This window comes from Hyperolius riggenbachi, chromosome 11, assembly GCF_040937935.1.
Source record: "Hyperolius riggenbachi isolate aHypRig1 chromosome 11, aHypRig1.pri, whole genome shotgun sequence".
NCBI classification, from domain to species: Eukaryota; Metazoa; Chordata; class Amphibia; order Anura; family Hyperoliidae; genus Hyperolius; species Hyperolius riggenbachi.
In genome coordinates, this window is record NC_090656.1 from 131,015,331 (window position 1) to 131,034,711 (window position 19,381).

Sequence of the window (19,381 nt, forward strand, 5' to 3'; positions counted from 1 at the left end):
ACTTTGGTCAAGAATAACCTGGGTAAAGCTTTTCGGTCACAAAAGAAATAGGCTGACAAAAGACGATCAAGGGAGTGGAGCTTTTCACCAGGGGACATGGTTTGGGTTTCCACATGGCATTTGGCTTTGAAACAACCATCACCTAAGTTGGGTCCCCGATTTATTGGCCCATACCCGGTTTCTAAAAAGATAAATGCAGTTACATATGTAGTTGACCTTCCCACCAGCATGAGAGGGGTGAGGTCATTTCATGTGTCTTTATTGAAACCTGCGGTGCATGCGACGAGTCCTTCCCCCCCCCCCCCTGTGATGGCTGAAGACCGACCCGAATATGAGGTCGAGAGGATTTTGGATTCCCGTCGGGTTCGGAATTCCGTACAGTATTTGGTCCATTGGAAGGGATACGGGCTGGAGGAGAGGTCTTGGGTACCGGAGGCTCGCATGCACGCCGAGGTTTTAATAAGAGAATTTCACGAGCTGCACCCTGGGAGACCGAGTGGGAGATGTCCGGAGTCCACTCCTCGGGGGGGGGGGGTTGTACTGGTACTGTAACAAATAGCGGACCCGCTGCCAGTAAGCACGTGACAGTGGCCTCCGCATTATAAGTGGATTCTTCCGTGTCCTTACCGATGGGTGGGGCTGTGCGGGTGGCGGAGTCCGCAAGTCCGGCGGGCTCCGTCGCAAGGTCGCCATCTGTGGGGTCGGCCGGTCCCTCCTTGGCCCATAGTCTCCGCAATATGTGCGCACGCGCGAGGAGACAGGAACTTTATGCTTCCAAAAGGGGAGTCAGCTGACCAAGTCGGTCAGCTGACTTCAGTAGGTCCTTGGATTGGCTGGGGCTCTGGGGCGGCGCTGGGCAGCTCTCTGGCTACATATAGGGCTTGTGTGTCAGTAGCAGGTTGTCTGCTGTCGTGAATACTTCGGTGTTAGCGCTCAGACCTTAGTCCAGTTTCCTAGGTGTTGATACCAAGGACGTCACACCTTAATTAGGATTGTATTTGTATATTTACATGTTTTTGACTCTGGCTATCCCTGACTACTCTTTACTCTAATCGCTCTTGTACTTCTGCCTATCTGATTCAAGTTGCCGACCCTGCCTGTTTACCGACTCGGAATCAGCCTTCCGTTTCTGTACTGCTGCCGCCTTTCTGTTGCCGAACCTCTGCTTGTCTGACCTTTCTCCCTCCAGTGGAACGTCTCCCACTGGTGGGTTATCTCTGAGGCTTGCCTCTCTGAGACGCATGCCCTAGCAGACTGTTACTGCCAGAGACTGAGATTCCTCTTCTGGCCTTTTAGAGGATCTCACATACGGGGTTCCCATTCAGAGGTAACCACACCTCTGAGGAATCGCTGTGTGGTGGATATTTCCACGATCTTGTGATTTGTTACTGTCTATATTGTCATTACTGTTTTAGGTGTCCAGAGGTTAGTTACACTTGTATTATTTGTGATTCTGCAGATCATCAATAATCAGGTTACGTCTGTATTGTTGGTGATTCTGCAGATCACCAGTAATCAGATCCTCTCTGTTCGCTGACACCTATCTTTACACGTTGCTGTGATTGGAGAACTCTTCCCTATAGACTTCTCACTGAGTCACCTAAAGTAAACCATACTAGCTCACAAAGCTTGGCATATTTTCTTTAAGATTATATATTTTGTTTATACATTATAAAGGCATCTGTTGCTCTTGGCAATAAATAAGATGGTTGTATTTATTTTAATTTGCTGAAGTCAAGCTCTGATCCACCCCAAAATGATGCTACCTTACGGTATGCCCATTGATGTGAGGTGTGGCCTGAGCAACAGTAAGTATCAGAATGAGGCAGGCCACATTCTAGAGAACCAGGAGGCTCAAGAAATGTCATTTATGGCTTGCAGTCAACATTCTCCTTACCTCAGGGACAGTATCACGCTGTTGTTCAGTTTCAGCTCTCTAAGATTGGGCATGTAAGTGCCTGAAAATGCAAAATAAAATTAATGCAACTAAATATTTGTCAGATTATAAGACACTGTCAAGAAGCCAAGAGCTTCTGGTCACAGCAAAGGTAAACTTCAAAAACGTTCATTCTGTAATCCGCACTACACAACATGTAGCTGCTATAAGACTGACTGCTATGGGTAATACAAGCACTTTTATCTCCCCTGGGTATATAGACCACCTCTCAAGCACTCACTGATCAGCTCAGCTTGAGTTTTGTGGGCAGGGTGAGTAGCTGTGTTAAGAGTATACATCTAATATAAGAAACCTTAGTAATAAGTAATGCATTTATTGTTTTATCCAGTGAGGAATCCATTATATCAGAACCGTTTCATTTCCACTTCATAGGCCACATATAGGCCACATGGGAGATGCTTAAAAGAAAATACATAATTCAATTTTATTTATCTTATTATTTCTAACTGTATCTGAGGAGGTCCAATTTATCCTCCATTATTCTGCCCTGGAGACCTACTCAGCTCTCCCTCTGCTAGAGACTGGCACCAGGCTGACCAGCTATGGGTCAGGTTCAGACAGGAGAGGTCAACTACAATGACTCTTTAGTTAGGTGTCAGTTGTCGGTCATGTAACAAGTTGAAATGTTCTGCATAGGAAGGTGCTATGCTGCCGTGAATTCAAAAATCTATACTTGGAAAGGGGGTCACACATTTCTCCCATCTTTCAGAAGTAGGGTAAACAAGAAAAATGGAATCAGAGGTTCCTGCTTCTGTGCAATTACCTGGAAATGTAAATAATGTGCTCCCAGGAAGATTGGACAACACCAGGAAGAGGCTCACTGGAAGTAGCACAACCAAGGTGAAGAGAGGCCCAGGAAAAACTTTGTTAAAAGCAAAATAAAAATAGAGTAGAGGTGGCTTACCTCTCACACAACACTAATGAGTTAAACTTGATTTTATTTGCACAGGCAACGCGTTTCGTGGGTACAAGCCCACTTTCTCAGGCCAACAAAAGTGCCTCTGAGTCTTTTGGTTATATTACAGCTGCACTTTTATTGGCCTACTCTTTCTATCTTTAGTTTGCATTTAACAAAGTTTTATCTATTCTGAGTGCCCCTTCACCCTTGTTGTGCCAGTTCCACCTCCCCCTGCTAGGGATTGGACTACAGTGGCTCAGCCATCTGCAGTACTAGTGATCTTTTTAAAGAGTGCAACCAATCCTAACCCAGCTACACCTGGAGTGCCCGAGTGGAGACGGGTTATATTTCTCCATCTGCTTCATGTGTTTAGTTGTCACTTGTTGCAACCCACCTTTGTTGTTTGGTTGTCACTTGTTGCAACCCACCTTTTGGGTCATTGTTTCCAAGACTAGAGACATATTTCTGTATTGGGCTCTTGTTGTCTGTTTTTTTTTTCAAAAGTGTTTGCCCACCTCCTCTTTTTCTCCCTGGAAGTAGCACAGTAGTGCTACTACTTTATCTCTCACATGTGCCTGTGCTTGGTCATGTGACCTGCTCTGCTGCTGCTTCTACCAACTTCTCTTTAAAATAACTTTCTTAGCACCTTGGCTTTGAAGAAGTACTACAAAGTAGGTGAAAAAGTACTATCAAAATTAAATTGAGACTGGTCTTGTTTTCTAGTGATCTAAAAGGTATTTTATTTATAGGAGAAAACTCAGGAGAAAAAGTTAATTGCATATGGGCCCAGGAGTTTAGTATAGGCTGCTGTGCTGCTGGAAATGGAATTTTAATCATATCAGCAACAGAAAGAGAAATAGCCTTTGCATTTGCTTTATTATTATGACTAATTGAAAAACTAATATAACATGTGGCACTCTTTAACAAATAATATAGAAAGGTCCAAATCCCAGCTGTAATAAATACTGATTACAAGAGGGCCCTTCCCAGCAAGCTAACAACCTAGGAATCTGACTTTCTAATTGTTAATAAGCTGACCTAAGAATATTGTTATACAATCCCCTGTCAAAAAATGTTTAGCCAGTTCCTGGCAATTTTGATATTTCAGCTGTGTCACTATTGATATAGAAATAACCTATACTGTGCATTACTTATGACACTTAAAGTGACTCTGAGACAAAGTAAAATAAAAGCTTTATACATACATGGGGCTTGCTCCAGCCCCCTCCGCACGGTTCGCTCCCACGCCATCTTCCTCTGCTTTCTCGGGCTCCCGTTAGCAGCCTCATAAGCGTGGCCAGTCAGGGCGCACTTGCCACGTGCGGCACGGCCGTGTGCGCACTCTCCCTTAGCTGGGAGCGCTTTGCACCTGCACAGTACTACGGCGCACATGCAGAACGCTGCCAGCCGCGGGAGCAAGACAGGAGGGTGCACACTGCGCATGCGCTGACTGGCCCTGACTTGCCATATTTATAGTGCTGCTAACAGGATACAGAGAAGGCAGAGGAAGATGGCGTGAAAGCGATGCGTGCGGAGGGGGCTGGAGCAAGCCCCAGGTATGTATAAAGCTTTAATTTTTACTTCGTCTCTGGTACACTTTAAAGTTCACTTGAATGGAGGGGGATATAAAGGCTACCGTATTTATTTCTATTTAAACCACAGTCCTGATCTGTTCGGTTGCTGTAGTGACTGAATCACACAACTGAATAGACATCTGATCTGCGTGCTTGTTCAGAGTCTATGACTGAAAGTATTAGTGGCAGAGGATCAGCAGGACAGCCAGGTAATGTGCATTACTTAAAAGGAAATAAATATGTCAACTTCCATTTACCCCTCAGTTCAGGTGTGCTTTAAGTGATACATCCAATATCCTCGACTATAAGACAAGAAATGTAGGTTTATCTAGCAATATAAAAGTATAGGGGTTAACATATATATGAGTCAGACCCAAATAGCTCTTCTTAAAGCTAGATTGGGTGGGCCACCTACCTCTCTCCCTGAGCCACAGTACTGTTGTGGCTAGCATGATTGATCCGCCACCCCCCCCCCCCCCCCCCCCCCATGTGTAAATAATGCACAGTGTCGCAGCAGAAGCCAATTTACATACCTAGTCCAGCACCAGGCGCAGTGTCCTTCTCTCATCTCACTTACTTGCACTGGTAAGCGTATGTCAGTGTCCCTCTGCATCATAATATCGGGAGCTGAAGGGACACTGACATTTTTTATTGCCGTTTACCATTGTTTTGCAAACACCACATTCCAATCCTGATTTTTTTCCCTGGTTTTAGGTGATCCTGGAAGCTACATCAGCTTCCAAAGTGCTGCACCTCCGTGTCCCCATGTGGGGGTTAAAAACGATGCACCCTAGGATGCAATGCCAAAAGCAGCCAAATGCTTTTCTGTACACTTGCAGAAAAGCATTTGGACGAGACACCACAGGACTATTGTGTGAATTGGGCCTTATACAGTCATGTGAAAATATGAGGACACCGCATGAAAGCCTGTGTGTTTTTGTAACAATCTTGGACATATGGATATTTGATCTCAATTTTAACAATACTGGGTGATTCAAGCAATATAACCAAGCTATTAAAACTGAAGAAAAGACTTCCCAAAATCTTCAGTACAATGCAAATTTACAAAAATGCTAATTTTGGTGAGGACAAAAGTCAATGTGTATCACATCAGGTGCATATGATTAAAACATTGTTATGCAGCATATTGAAAGAGGTCTGCCCTATTTAAACCTCAGAAATGTAATTAGGTGTTCTTCTGACTGTTGAGGTGAGGTCAAACACCATGGTCAGATCAAAAGAGCTGTCTGAGGCCTTCTGAAAGAAGATGACAGCAGTTAATAAGTCTGGTAAGCAGTGGCGTAGCTAAGGAGCTGTGGGCCCTGATGCAAGTTTTACAATGGGGCCCCCCAAGCACTCTATACATAACAATTGATACGGCGCAGCAAAACCTGCCAATGGCAACTACAGTGTCAGAGGTGCAAGAAGGGGATGGGGAACAGTCTGTTAATGATTACCACAGTTCAAAGTATCTATAGAAGTGATTATTATGAGCACGGGACCAATAGAGAGCTAATAATGCAGTTGAGGGAGGGCCCCTCTGGCCCAAGGGCCCCGATGCGGTCGAAACCTCTGCATCCCCTATTGCTACGCCCCTGCTGGTAAGGAATTTAAGGAGGTCTCTAAGGAATTTGAAACCAGCCATTCCACTGTCCATAAAATAGTCTACAAGTGGAGGACTCTAAAAGCAACATGCCCAGGTCGGCCATCCAAGCAGGTTCACCCCAAAAGCAGACCGCAAGATGCTAAAGGGAGTCTCCAGAAATCCTAAAGTTCATCACTGGATCTATAGCAGGCTCTTGCTACTGTTGATGTGAAAGTCAGAGACTGCACAGTTAACTTGCATAGGACCTGTGGAGGAGGAGACCTTTACTCTCTAGAAATATCAAGGCCAGACTGAGAAGACACCTGAAGTGAGAGAGATATGGAGTCTGACATATTTATTTGCTTTAAAAAAAAACACCATTCACCTGGCATTCTGCTGATTCGCCATGGACCACGGGTAGTGTGAAAGGACCATTAGTGCTTTGTAACGATCGGTGGGCGCAGAGAGTATCTGATTACCGGTGATCTGCAGTATCGCCGGAAATACAGATATATACCAGATTATAAGTGATCTGCAGTCTCACCGATAATCCGATATACAAACTAACCTCTGTTCGCCTGAGTAGAGTGTAGTGTTTTGGTGTAACAGTAACACTAGGAGGCCTAGGCCTCAGTGCAGCAAGGAGAACTGCACGGATTCCTTCCGCAGACCTGAGCTCTCCAAGACGGGAGGAGTCAGACTGACAGTAGGAAGGAAAGTCCGAGAGTGACACTCAGGAAGAAGTGTCACTAACAGGACTGGGAACCGCCTCCAATCGTGAGGTCGGTTCTCGAGGTCAGACAAGCCAGGTCGTACACACACGGACAGATAAAGTACAAATACAGTAGGCAAAGGCGGAGTCAAAGTACAGGCAGGGTTCAGCAACGGGGTATCAGATATATCGGGGTACAAAATCAGGAGGCAGAAACAGAGTCTAGGAACGAGCCGAGGTTCGGCAACAGAGTATCAGAAATATCGAGGTACAAGGTCAGAGTTCAGGAGGATAGTCGAGGCAGGCAAAAGTCATAACAGAAAATCACAATCAAACTAGTACTTTAGCTATCAATAATCTAGCTAAGTGTAGGATTACAGCTCCAGCTGGTCCCGGCACACTTAAGGATCTGACTACGGATCTGGGTGCTCCCACATATGTGATCGCACGCCAGACAAAGAGCAAGTGAACAACCAGCAGTATATATACTCTAGGACCTTTCCAGGACCTCCCTAATTGCTGGTCCAATGAGAGCAGTGGAATTTGTCAGCTGACCCAGCTGGTCAGCCGACACCCTTCTAACTGCTATTTAAACTCTGCCTCTCTGCTCGCGCGCGTGTAAGTCTGAATCTTGGTGGACTATCAGTCCCAGCCACACCAGTACTGTCATGCAATGTATCTAGTGCGGGGGCCGCCTCTGATGCGGATTCCGCCGCACTGCCTATGCGGCATGCAGCGTTTTTTCCGCGTTGTGACGCCATGCTGGACGCGGAAACAGCCGCCTCACCTTGAGAGACGGCGGCATTTCCGCGTTTCCTTACATGCTTCCTTAAAGGATACCTGAGCTGACATGATGAGATAATGTGTATGTATAGTGCCTAGCACACAAATAACTGTGCGGTGTTCCTTTTTTTTTCTTTCTCTGCCTGAAAGAGTTAAACATCAGGTATGTAACTGCACTTCCTGTCTGAGTCAGGACTGGGTCAGACTACAGTGTGACCCTCACCAGGGGTGTTGCTAGCCCCAAAGATCAGTGGCACGTGCCACTGATCTATTATGGGGTGCCCTGGATGTCACCCAGGACGAGTTGGGCAGCAGGCGGCAATACTCACCTCTGGCCGTTTGGCCTCCAGATTCTGACACCTTCTCTTCCGGGCTTCTCCCCCTAGTGCAGGGGTAGGGAACCTATGGCTTGGGAGCCAGATGTGGCTCTTTTGGTGGCTACATGTGGCTCACATACAAATCAGTAGGGTTTGATTCACTAAAATACACTGCTCAAGCAGCGCGGCTTAGTGTGGCAGCGCAAATAACATTTTCAAAGTAGGTACACTACTGCTGTAACATGCACTACTAACTTACTCGCGCTGCTCCAAAACAAACGGCTGCTCCAATAGTCCCATAGTCCGGCGCAACGATCGGCGGCGAAGCAGCGCGGAGCGGCAGCGATCGGAATGCACACGCAGCTAGCAAAGTTCTAGCTGCGTGTTGCAAAAAAAAAAAAAATTATGCAAATCGGCCCAGCAGGGCCTGAGAATCCTCCTGCGTGGCATAGCACCACCAGGGAGGTTAAGCCCCTGGGTGACTTGAAACTGGCTATACATGCAAGAAACACCAAAAATATGTCAAAGCTGAAAGCATTCTGCATGAGGAGAACTTTCCTCAGATCGATGTCAGAGACAGTTAGATGGTTACAACAAGTGTCTGACTGAAGTTACTTCAGCCAAAGGGGGTAACACTAGCTAAAGGGGGTAGAGTGTCCTAACGATTTATTCAGTTACAATACACATTTTTGTTAATATCTTACATTTAATAAATAAATCAAAGTTCATGTTTTGTTGTTTAAATGCAATTAAATCACATTATTTTCTAGAGATAAATAAAAACAGGATTAGACATCAATAGGTAAACGTTTCTTAAATATTTAATAAAGAACTGAATATTTAATGGGTGTCCTCATTTTTTCTCATGACTTCAGTTTAACGCTTCAAAGAGTAGCGGTACATGGCCACAATGGAAGTCACTGGCTACATACAGCTTCTCTTTCCGGTGACAGGAACAGCGTTGGCTGGTGAGCCATAACTATGTTTAAATGAATGGTACCTCAGATTGCTTCTTCATCATAAATAAGTCAGTGATTTCAGCACCAATTGCCAGAGAACAAAGACATCCAGAATATGTTCCTCTGCAAGTGGATAGTACTACTACTATCCCAATACTTTATTGGTGAATACAGCAGAAACGTGTAAATAGATCTACATACACACATGTAGTCCCTTGTTTGCAAACATATAAAATACAAACAATCCTCCATTACGAACGTCACGCCGACATGATGATGTCACTGTGATCACCCCTGATACAACTGCCATTACTGTGATCACCCCTGATACAACTGCCATTACTGTGATCACCCCTGACACAACTGCCATTACTGTAATCACCACTGATACAACTGCCATTACTGTAATCACCACTGATACAACTGCCATTACTGTAATCACCACTGATACAACTGCCATTACTGTGATCACCCCTGATACAACTGCCATTACTGCGATTACCACTGTTACCTCTGCCATTATGTCCAGGCAGCAACATCATGCTCAGCCACGTAAGTGTGGGAATCATACCAAACAAAGCCTAGGAAATTGCCTTCCTGTGATTATTGCAAAATGGCTGCATATATTTTCCTGATTGAACCCACTCCTTAACCCCTCACCTAAAAAGCATCCCTCACCAAAATTCCCCAGGGTGTGATCTCTGGTGTCCACACACATCTGCAGGTTCACAACATCTCGCAGGTCATCCACCCCCGTAAGTGCTTTCTGTGGAGAAGAAATCATATTGACAGTAAGAAGTTATCTGAGAATTTCAACCAAATGAATTCTGGATATGAATCTAGTCATGAAGAGACTTACCAGTCTTGTTGGAGACAGATATTCATCTATCAAGCTTTCATCTTCATCTTTGCCTAGAGGGTTAGGGTTCAGTGATCCTTGCCAGCCCAGATCTATCACCCTCACACTTGGGGTACTAGGCCGCCTCTCCCGTGTCTTATCCATAGCATACCTGATAAAAGAACAGTGATGTGCATGTTGTGAACCAGAAAGGAAACTATAGTTTGGCACAATGTCCGGTTAGAAGCCTGTCTCCCAACACCTTTTTTACTGTACAGTTACCTTGCTTGCCTTTTGCTCAAAGTAATGTCATCTGTGTGAAAAATTGAGGGCATTAGGTAAGGCTTGATTTATTGCAGAGACATTTTTTTGTGTGTAAGCTCCACAGATAGCATGCCGTGGATTTTTTTAAAGTCATCTGTGTGGGAAAAAAAATCCACCCTTCCCCCTCACCACATTCAGCTGGTGTGGAAGCAGCCATCTTGCATAACAGTGCAGTATCTAAGCGACCCACTGCTATTTCCAGACAACACGGCATGCTATCTGTGAAGCTTACACACAAAAAAATCTCTGCAATAAATCAAGCCTTACCTAATGCCCTCAATGATCAATGTCAGCAGCCTGAAGAGCTGTGTTGTGAAACTCAGTGTGGCACAGCTCAGTAACTGATACGGCCTCCAAGATAGAATAAAAGTAAACCGAGCAACTTCTGCCACAGGAGACAAGGGTTTGAATCTCGGCTCTTCCTGTTCAGTAAGCCAGCACCTATTTAGTAGGAGACCTCGGGCTAGACTCCCTAACACTGCTACTGCCTATAGAGCGCGTCCTAGTGGCTGCAGCTCTGGTGCTTTGAGTCCGCCAGGAGAAAAGCGCAATATAAATGTTATTTGTCTTGTCTTCATGCTGTGATCTTTATAGTCATCTCTGTCTATTCTCTGTACCCCTGCACTTTGCACACCATGAGAAGCAGCTTTAACCACACAGCTTACGGTTTATACCTTGTTTCAGAACATCACCAGAATTTATAAAAATAATTTTTGCTGCAGGAGCCGTATTCGACTCAAAAAGCTAAGCTCTGAACACTCTACCTACTGAACTATCACAATCAGAAGGCATATTTGGATTTTGGAATGAAGTTGGCTTTAGCAGATGAGCAATCCATAATAAAAAGAATGGGTTCGATCTGACAGTTTTTGTAGCAGGATAGGAGTTATGTGAGTGCAACGCAGGTGTATTAGCCATAGTGAAGAGAGAATGCACAGCCAAGCACCACCAGAAGTGGCAGATGAATCTTTAGTTGTTTGGGTCCACAACAATACTGAGTGATCATTGTAATTTAATCACAGATAAAGATATTCAATGGAAGTTAACAACTTTATTGAAAATCAGATGACTCTTAGCATATAATATACAAACACTAGGGGCTTGATTCACAAAGCGGTGCAAACTGTTTAGCACGGGTGTGCGGGTGTGCTAAACCGTTAGCACGTGAAGTTTCGCGGACTTTTCGCGAATCGCGGCACTTTGCGGGCGCAAAAGTCCGCGAAAAGCACTTCACGTGCTAACTGTTTAGCACACCCGTGCTAAACAGTTTGCACCGCTTTGTGAATCAAGCCCTAGGAATCAATGCGAGAGTCGCAAAGCATACTGTGTAATAACAGTAGTAGTGCATGCATATCCCGTGTTAATAGGGTGTGCTTTAAAGCAAATCTGTAGCAATAAAAAAAAGTGTGCGCTCACGCATGCAGAGTATGTAGCCCCCCCGTCTTTGGGAGCACTTGGGGACATGAGTGCTCCTGAAGCCTTACGAGGGCACACGGAGGTGTATTCAACCAGTTGGTAGCTGTACCAGGGGTGACAGCGATGGATCGAGGGGACCGATAGGGGCCAGGAAAGGATCAATAGGATCCAGAGCCTTCCCTCTCCATAGGTAAGTATTATGCCTAGTACACACCATACAATTTTCTGTAAGATTTTCTGTAATTAGATTATTTTCTGTAATGCTGGGTACACACGGACAGGAGGTAGGCTTATCAATCGAGCCTGATGGCTCGATTGATAAGATCCAACCTGTCCGATACCCCGCCGGATTGATAGTGCGCTCGATACCGGCGGGGAGAACAATGGGAGAAATGAGCGGCTGATTAGCAGCCGCCCGCGGGGATGAGCGGGGATCGATCAACGCGCACGCGCGGACGAGCGGGGATGCGCCGGCATCGAGCCAGGGGCTCGATCCGGCGCATAATCTATGCCGTGTATGCCCGGCATAAAGTACTGGTAGAGACTGGTCATTATCTCTGGTGCATTGTCTTCTGGTTATCTCCTGCTGAGTAGAACAATGCCTAATTGCTAGGCAGATAGATGGTTAGATAGATCATTTCCAACATGTTGGAAATTATCTATCTGGCAGGTAAATCTTACAGAAAATTGTATGGTGTGTACTAGGCATTATGCTGGGAATACACTGTACGTTTTTCGCGTTGGATTCGGCGCGCAATCTATTAGCCATTTGATTCTCTTACAGTGGCTTGCAAAAGTATTCGGCCCCTTGAAGTTTTCCACATTTTGTCACATTACTGCCACAAACATGAATCAATTTTATTGGAATTTCACATGAAAGACCAATACTAAGTGGTGTACACGTGAGAAGTGGAATGAAAATCATATAAGATTCCAAACATTTTTTTACAAATAAATAACTGCAAAGTGGGGTGTGCGTAATTATTCAGCCCCTTTATGGTCAGTTGCCCATGGACATTGCCTGATGAGTGCTAATGACTAAATAGAGTGCACCTGTGTGTAATCTAATGTCAGTACAAATACAGCTGCTCTGTGACGGCCTCAGAGGTTGCCTAAGAGAATATTGGGAGCAACAACACCATAAAGTCCAAAGAACACACCAGACAGGACAGAGAAATTTAAAGCAGGTTTAGGCTACAAAAAGATTTTCAAAGCCTTGAACATCCCACGGAGCACTGTTCAAGCGATCATTCAGAAATGGAAGGAGTATGGCACAACTGTAAGCCTACCAAGACAAGGCCGTCTACCTAAACTCACAGGCCAAACATGGAGAGCAGTGATGCTCATCCAGATTCCAGATACCCGAACTATCCAGATATCCGAACTTTTTTCTGGTATCCGAACCTGGATTCCAGATACCTGGATAAATCCGGAATGCACTATCCAAGCTAACTCAGATACCTGTTAAGTATCTGGAAATCAGTCCAGACACCTAGTTCGGGTACCCGGATCCAGATAGCGTAACTACAAAGATGACGTCCATGACATCACTGAGCCAATTAGAGGGCTCCCAGCTGAAGCCCTAGCAACCAATCACAGAGGGGAACCCTGGCCAGCCCCTCCTGTATAAAAGGTGGGCGCCATGATGAGAATCTCGTCCTTGCTTGTGACTGCTCACTGAGAGACATCTCTAGTGCTATTGGCTAAGCAAATGCTGTATTACTCCTCCTAAACACCTGTACTACACCAGTATTTTATTGTTTTTTTTAGTTAGCTAGCTTGTATTTTGATTTTAGTCAGTGTGACAGTCAGACTCAGTGCTGCAGCTGCTAGGCTAGGCTAGGGCCTGCTGTGTGCACAGGCTAGGCCTGCTGCCAGCCTTAGCTACAATATAGCTTGTAGGGTATTAGGGATTACGTTACTGTCCTACTGCTAGTCTATCTACTAGTACTACTACAACTAATCTACTACTACCAGTTATATATAATTTATTGAGTTAGCTTACTTTAATTGCAGTGCTGTTACAGTGTGACAGATAGACGGACAGTTAGTGTGTCAGTGTGTGCTACTCTGCTGTCACTCCATTAGTTGAAGTTCTACTACTGCTACTATCTACTAGTACTACTGATTTAAATAAAGTACAAGTACCCCACTTCATTTGGACACATATAAAGTTGTACTATGTCTGCTGGCACTGGCAGCCAGGGGAGGGGCAGCATGAAAAGCAAGGGCAAGAGGAGAGGGATCAGCATTGCTGCCACCGTCGGCAGTTCTGCCGCGTCAGTGTCCATTCCACCACTGGCCGTGGATGCACTGGACGCCCAGCTGTTAGGGGGAGTCACATTGCAGAGGTGCAGCAGCGTGTAGCGGCCATTTTCCAGCAGGGTCGTCGGCGCACAATGGAGGAGAAAGACACCAAGCCTGTGATGGAGCTAATGGTGGATGAGGAGGCCACCACCAGCTCTACAACAGAGATCTCTACCCACCACACAGAAGGAATCTTCTGCTGCCAGTCTGCCACTGTCACCAGCTACCACTGTCACCAGCCACTAAAATAGCTGTATTTTGTTGGAAAAAAAAAACTATTTTTTTAGATGTCTGTGTTGAAAACTGTGATGTCCCAGTTGTGTATTGGACACAAATGTGGGCTACACGACTGCTGTCTGGAACATCCTGATGTTAATTTACAGCCATTTCGCTTGGAATCCAGATATCTGGATTTATCCAGATTTTTTACTATCTGGATCCGGAACAACCCAGATATCAAAAAGAGGTATCCAGATATCTGGATTTATCCAGATTTTTTACTATCTGGATCTGGAACAACCCAGATATCAAAAAGAGGTATCCGAGCACCCCTGGAGAGAGTGCTGATCAGAAATGCAATCAAGAGGCCCATGGTGAGTCTGGACGAGCTGCAGAGATCTACAGCTCAGGTGGGGGAATCTGTCTATAGGACAACTATTAGTCGTGCACTGCACAAAGTTGGCCTTTATGGAAGAGTGGCAAGAAGAAAGCCATTGTTAACAGAAAAGCATAAGAAGTCCTGTTTGCCACAAGCCATGTGGGGGACACAGCAAACATGTGGAAGAAGGCTCTCTAGTCAGATGAGACCAAAATGGAACTTTTTGGCCAAAATGCAAAACGCTATGTGTGGCAGAAAACTAACATTGCACATCACTCTGAACACACCATCTCCACTGTCAAATATGGTGGTGGCAGCATCATGCTCTGGGGGTGCTTCTCTTCAGCAGGGACAGAGAAGCTGGTCAGAGTTAATGGGAAGGATGGATGGAGCCAAATACAGGGCAATCTTGGAAGAAAACCTCTTGGAGTCTGCAAAAGACTTGAGACTGGGGTGGCGGTTCACCTTCCAGCAGGACAACAACCCTAAGCATAAAGCCAGGGCAACAATGGAATGGTTGAAAACAAAACATATCCATGTGTTAAAATGGCCCAGTCAAAGTCCAGATCTAAATCCAATCGAGAATCTGTGGCAAGATCTGAAAACTGCTGTTCACAAATGCTGTCCATCTTATCTGACTGAGCTGGAGCTGTTTAGCAAAGAAGAATGGGCAGGATTTCAGTCTCTAGATGTGCAAAGCTGGTAGAGACATACCTAAAAGACTGGCAGCTGTAATTGTGGTTCTACAAAGTATTGACTCAGGGGGCTGAATAATTACGCACATCCCACTTTGCAGTTATTCTTTGTAAAAAATGTTTGGAATCATGTATGATTTTCGTTCCACTTCTCACGTGTACACCACTTTATATTGGTCTTTCATGTGGAATTCCAATAAAATTGATTTATGTTTGTGGCAGTAATGTGACAAAATGTGGAAAACTTCAAGGGGGCTGAATACTTTTGCAAGCCACTGTATCTTCCACTCGTTTTTCTTATCTTTTTTCCATTGACTTCTATGAGAAATCGAGCGGTAATGAATCGAGCGGAACATCGGACATGTCGGAATTTTATCATCGAAGGCATCTATCGGAACGATTCTTAGCAAAAAAAAAGTACAGTGTATTCCCAGCATTAGACTTTTTTTTCTTCCTCGCTTTAGTTTTATCTTAAAGCCCTAGTTCAGGCACCCGTGTTAATGCACGTGATGGTATATTTGCAAATAGTAATGCACATGGGTATTTGCATTGCAAGTCTGCACTTTTTATAAATGCACTTAAAAATACCTTGATGTCTGTCTCCTGGCTTGGTCCTATCATTCCTTGCTGCCAGCAGAATGGGAGTTGCTCCTCCAATGCAGAGCAGGTCTTGCCCACCTTTCCCTGTGTCAAAAGAAATTAACACTTTATCCTTCTTTACTGATCCCGAGGCCAGTAAATAAGACGATATAGTAGAGATGTGTGGCTACACTGTTACTTCTTGGAAGAGCAAGAAGAATAGGGAGTCCTTTTTAGAGCCCTAGTTAGCCCTCTCATATTTTTGTTTGTTATTTAAAGCCACTTCCACAATTTTCATATTTGACGTAGTCTTTCCAGAGAATTTTTGGAAAAGTCAGTCACATGACATAGAGAACTGTGCACAAAGTATGGAGCTGAAAGGAGAGTAGACGTTAATTCCCCAAACAAAAGGCCATCGCCTGACATCTACCACTTCCTCCCTCTGCCCTTTCCAGTGGAGGACTGGGAGGAAGTGGGCAGGGTCAGCTCTCTTTCTGCTCCCAGGGGTAAAAGCAATTGGTGCCCCCTTCCATCTCCTACCTAACTACCTCATGTTAAATCTGTAATAAAAAAAACTACAAAAACACACCCTACTTACCCTTTTGACGACGTGATCCTCCCTCCTAAATCTCATGCATGGAGCCAGGACTATGCAGCTTGCTTCAGGAGATGCGGATATAGAGGGTATCCCTCCATCGCAAGCTATACCAGAGACGAGGAAGGGACACTGTGTTGTTTTGCAGTGATGGGGAAAGTGGGACTATTTTGTCACATGTAAAAATCAAAAATAGCACAGAACCCTGGGGTGGGACCCTGGTTGAGAATCCCTGGTTTATTGTGTACAAGAGAAACTGAATGTGCATCTATGCAAGCACATACTATAAGTGTGAAGTGGCCACACCCAGTATGGTGCTGTCAGGCTTTTCTGTGCAGCCTGCAAGTACCACAGCCACATGGATATTATTCTGCAGGGGATAGGGACTAGTCTGCAAATAGTAAGCTGACTGTAACTGCTTGCCTGCATATCATCTGCAAACTAAAGACCTGTTCACACTTTGCAATAACCACTCTGTCTCAATTCTTCCCACCTCCCTAGTTTGCATGCAAAGCCCAGTTCACAGCACCCACAGTGCAACGTTTAGTAGTGCAAAAAATGCATCTGCAATGGCATGCCCCATTCACGTTATTACAACATTCCATTCTCGGCTGCCCTTACCAGCAATGTGCACCAGTCAGCACCAAAACCTACAGTGGCTTGCAAAAGTATTCGGCCCCCTTGAATTTTTCCACATTTTGTCACATTACTGCCACAAACATGAATCAATTTTATAGAAATCCCACGTGAAAGACCAATACTAAGTGGTGTACACGTGAGAAGTGGAACAAAAATCATACATGATTCCAAACATTCTTTACAAATAAATAACTGCAAAGTGGGGTGTGCATAATTATTCAGCCCCCTTTGGTCTGAGTGCAGTCAGTTGCCCATAGACATTTCCTGATGAGTGCTAATGATCTAAATAGAGTGCACCTGTGTGTAATCTAATGTCAGTACAAATACAGCTGCTCTGTGACGGCCTCAGAGGTTGTCTAAGAGAATATTGGGAGCAACAACACCATGAAGTCCAAAGAACTTACCAGGCAGGTCAGGGATAAAGTTATTGAGAAATTTAAAGTAGGCTTAGGCTACAAAAAGATTTCCAAAGCCTTGAACATGCCACGGAGCACTGTTCAAGCGATCATTCAGAAATGGAAGGAGTATGGCACAACTGTAAACCTACCGAGACAAGGCCGTCCACCTAAACTCACAGGCTGAACAAGGAGAGCGCTGATCCGAAATGCAGTCAAGAGGCCCATGGTGACTCTGGACGAGCTGCAGAGATCTACAGCTCAGGTGGGGGAATCTGTCCACAGGACAACTATTAGTCGTGCACTGCACAAAGTTGGCCTTTATGGAAGAGTGGCAAGAAGAAAGTCATTGTTAACAGAAAAGCATAAGAAGTCTTGTTTGCAGTTTGCCACAAGCCATGTGGGGGACACAGCAACCATGTGGAAGAAGGTGCTCTGGTCAGATGAGACCAAAATGGAACTTTTTGGCCAAAATGCAAAATGCTATGTGTGACAGAAAATTTACACTGCATATCACTCTGAACATACCATCCCCACTGTCAAATTTGGTGGTGGCAGCATCATGCTCTGGGGGTGCTTCTCTACAGCAGGGACAGGGAAGCTGGTCAGAGTTGATGGGAAGATGGATGGAGCCAAATACAGGGCAATCTTGGTAGAAAACCTCTTGGAGTCTGCAAAAGACTTGAGACTGGGGCAGAAGTTCACCTTCCAGCAGGACAACGACCCTAAACATAAAGCTAGCGAACAATGGAATGGTTTAAAACAAAACATATCCATGTGTTAGAATGGCCCAGTCAAAGTCCAGATCTAAATCCAATCGAGAATCTGTGGCAAGATCTGAAAACTGCTGTTCACAAACACTGTCCATCTAATCTGACTGAGCTGGAGCTGTTTTGCAAAGAAGAATGGGCAAGGATTTCAGTCTCTAGATGTGCAATGCTGGTAGAGACATACCCTAAAAGACTGGCAGCTGTAATTGCAGCAAAAGGTAGTTCTACAAATTATTGACTCAGGGGGCTGAATAATTACGCACACTCCCCTTTGCAGTTATTTATTTGTAAAAAATGTTTGGAATAATTTATGATTTTCGTTCCACTTCTCACATGTACACCACTTTGTATTGGTCTTTCACGTGGAATTCCAATAAAATTGATTCATGTTTGTGGCAGTAATGTGACAAAATGTACAAAAACTTCAAGGGAGCCGAATACTTTTGCAAGCCACTGTATGTGATTCAAGTCAAGGCTTATCTTAGGAGTTAGGAGCTGCCAATGCTTTTGTGAAAATAAAAGTCATTCTGGCTTGGTCACAGCTACTGCTACCGGTAAGTAGATACATGGCCGGCCTTTGACCTGAGCAACCGAAGCGGTCGCTCAGGGCGCCGGCTTTCAGAGGGGCACACGTAATGTGCATTTAACAGGCACTGGTCGCATTTCTACCTGCTGGCTGCGGGCTCCTGGTCCATCTGTGGCTGCTGCGAGTGGTAGCTCCGCCCTCTGGTGCCGCTGGGTTGATGGGGGCGAAGACTCCAGGAACCTGCTGCTTCCACTTGCTGAGTCTGTGTGAGCAGTGCGAGCCAGTAGCATCGCACCTCACTCACAGGCAATTTCTGCGCTGCCCACTAATCAGAGAGAGACATGCTTGTCACTCCTGACTCCTGACTATCTTCTGTCCCCAGCTACAAGCAGAGAAGTACGATTCCCCAACTGCCTCCCGGCTGGGGAAGTGGAGAGGGGTGCCTATATAAGCTAACGGGGGATCTGCATGTACTGTATACTATACACTATTTATCTGCCTAGCTATATACACTAAAAGGGGGATCTGTTTATATATACTAAAGTAGGGATCTGCCTATATACACTAAAGGGGGGGGGGGGAGATCTGCCTATATAGTATACTAAAGGGGGGATCTGCATATATACACTTAGGCGGGATCTGCCTATATACACTTAGGGGGGATCTGCCTATATACACTAAAGGGGATCTTGCACATGGGCGTGTGTGTGCGTGCGCGTGAAGACGATGAATAGCGGGGCTCCAAAATCTGGTTACGCTCAGGGCGCTGTGAAACCCGAGTGGATATGTCTCTAATGACAGCACAGAGATTTTGGAATTTGCCTAATTTTGTTTTGTTAAAGCACCACCCATTACAGAGAAGTGATGGAATTGCTACTACAGTAGAGTTTTGGTTATCCGTCACAAATGAGGAT

General features: G+C 45.1%; 1 protein-coding gene across 14 annotated transcripts in view; it reads right to left on the reverse strand.

The window, feature by feature from the left end:
• Positions 1-19,381, reverse strand: part of LRRC56 (leucine rich repeat containing 56) — a 123,976-nt gene that overhangs the window by 55,868 nt on the left and 48,727 nt on the right. For 7 of the 14 annotated variants that reach the window (XM_068260295.1, XM_068260294.1, XM_068260292.1 and 4 more), the window contains exons 2-5: positions 15,552-15,647; positions 9,645-9,795; positions 9,446-9,551; positions 1,898-1,958 (exon numbers count right to left, since the gene is read on the reverse strand). In XM_068260295.1, coding sequence (XP_068116396.1) covers positions 1,898-1,958; positions 9,446-9,551; positions 9,645-9,788 — 311 coding nt within the window. In that variant the 5' untranslated portion in view covers positions 9,789-9,795; positions 15,552-15,647. Of the gene's footprint in view, positions 1-1,897; positions 1,959-9,445; positions 9,552-9,644; positions 9,796-15,551; positions 15,648-16,140; positions 16,245-19,381 lie in introns of all 14 variants that reach the window. The other 7 variants (XM_068260300.1, XM_068260299.1, XM_068260298.1 and 4 more) reach the window with 3 other exon arrangements.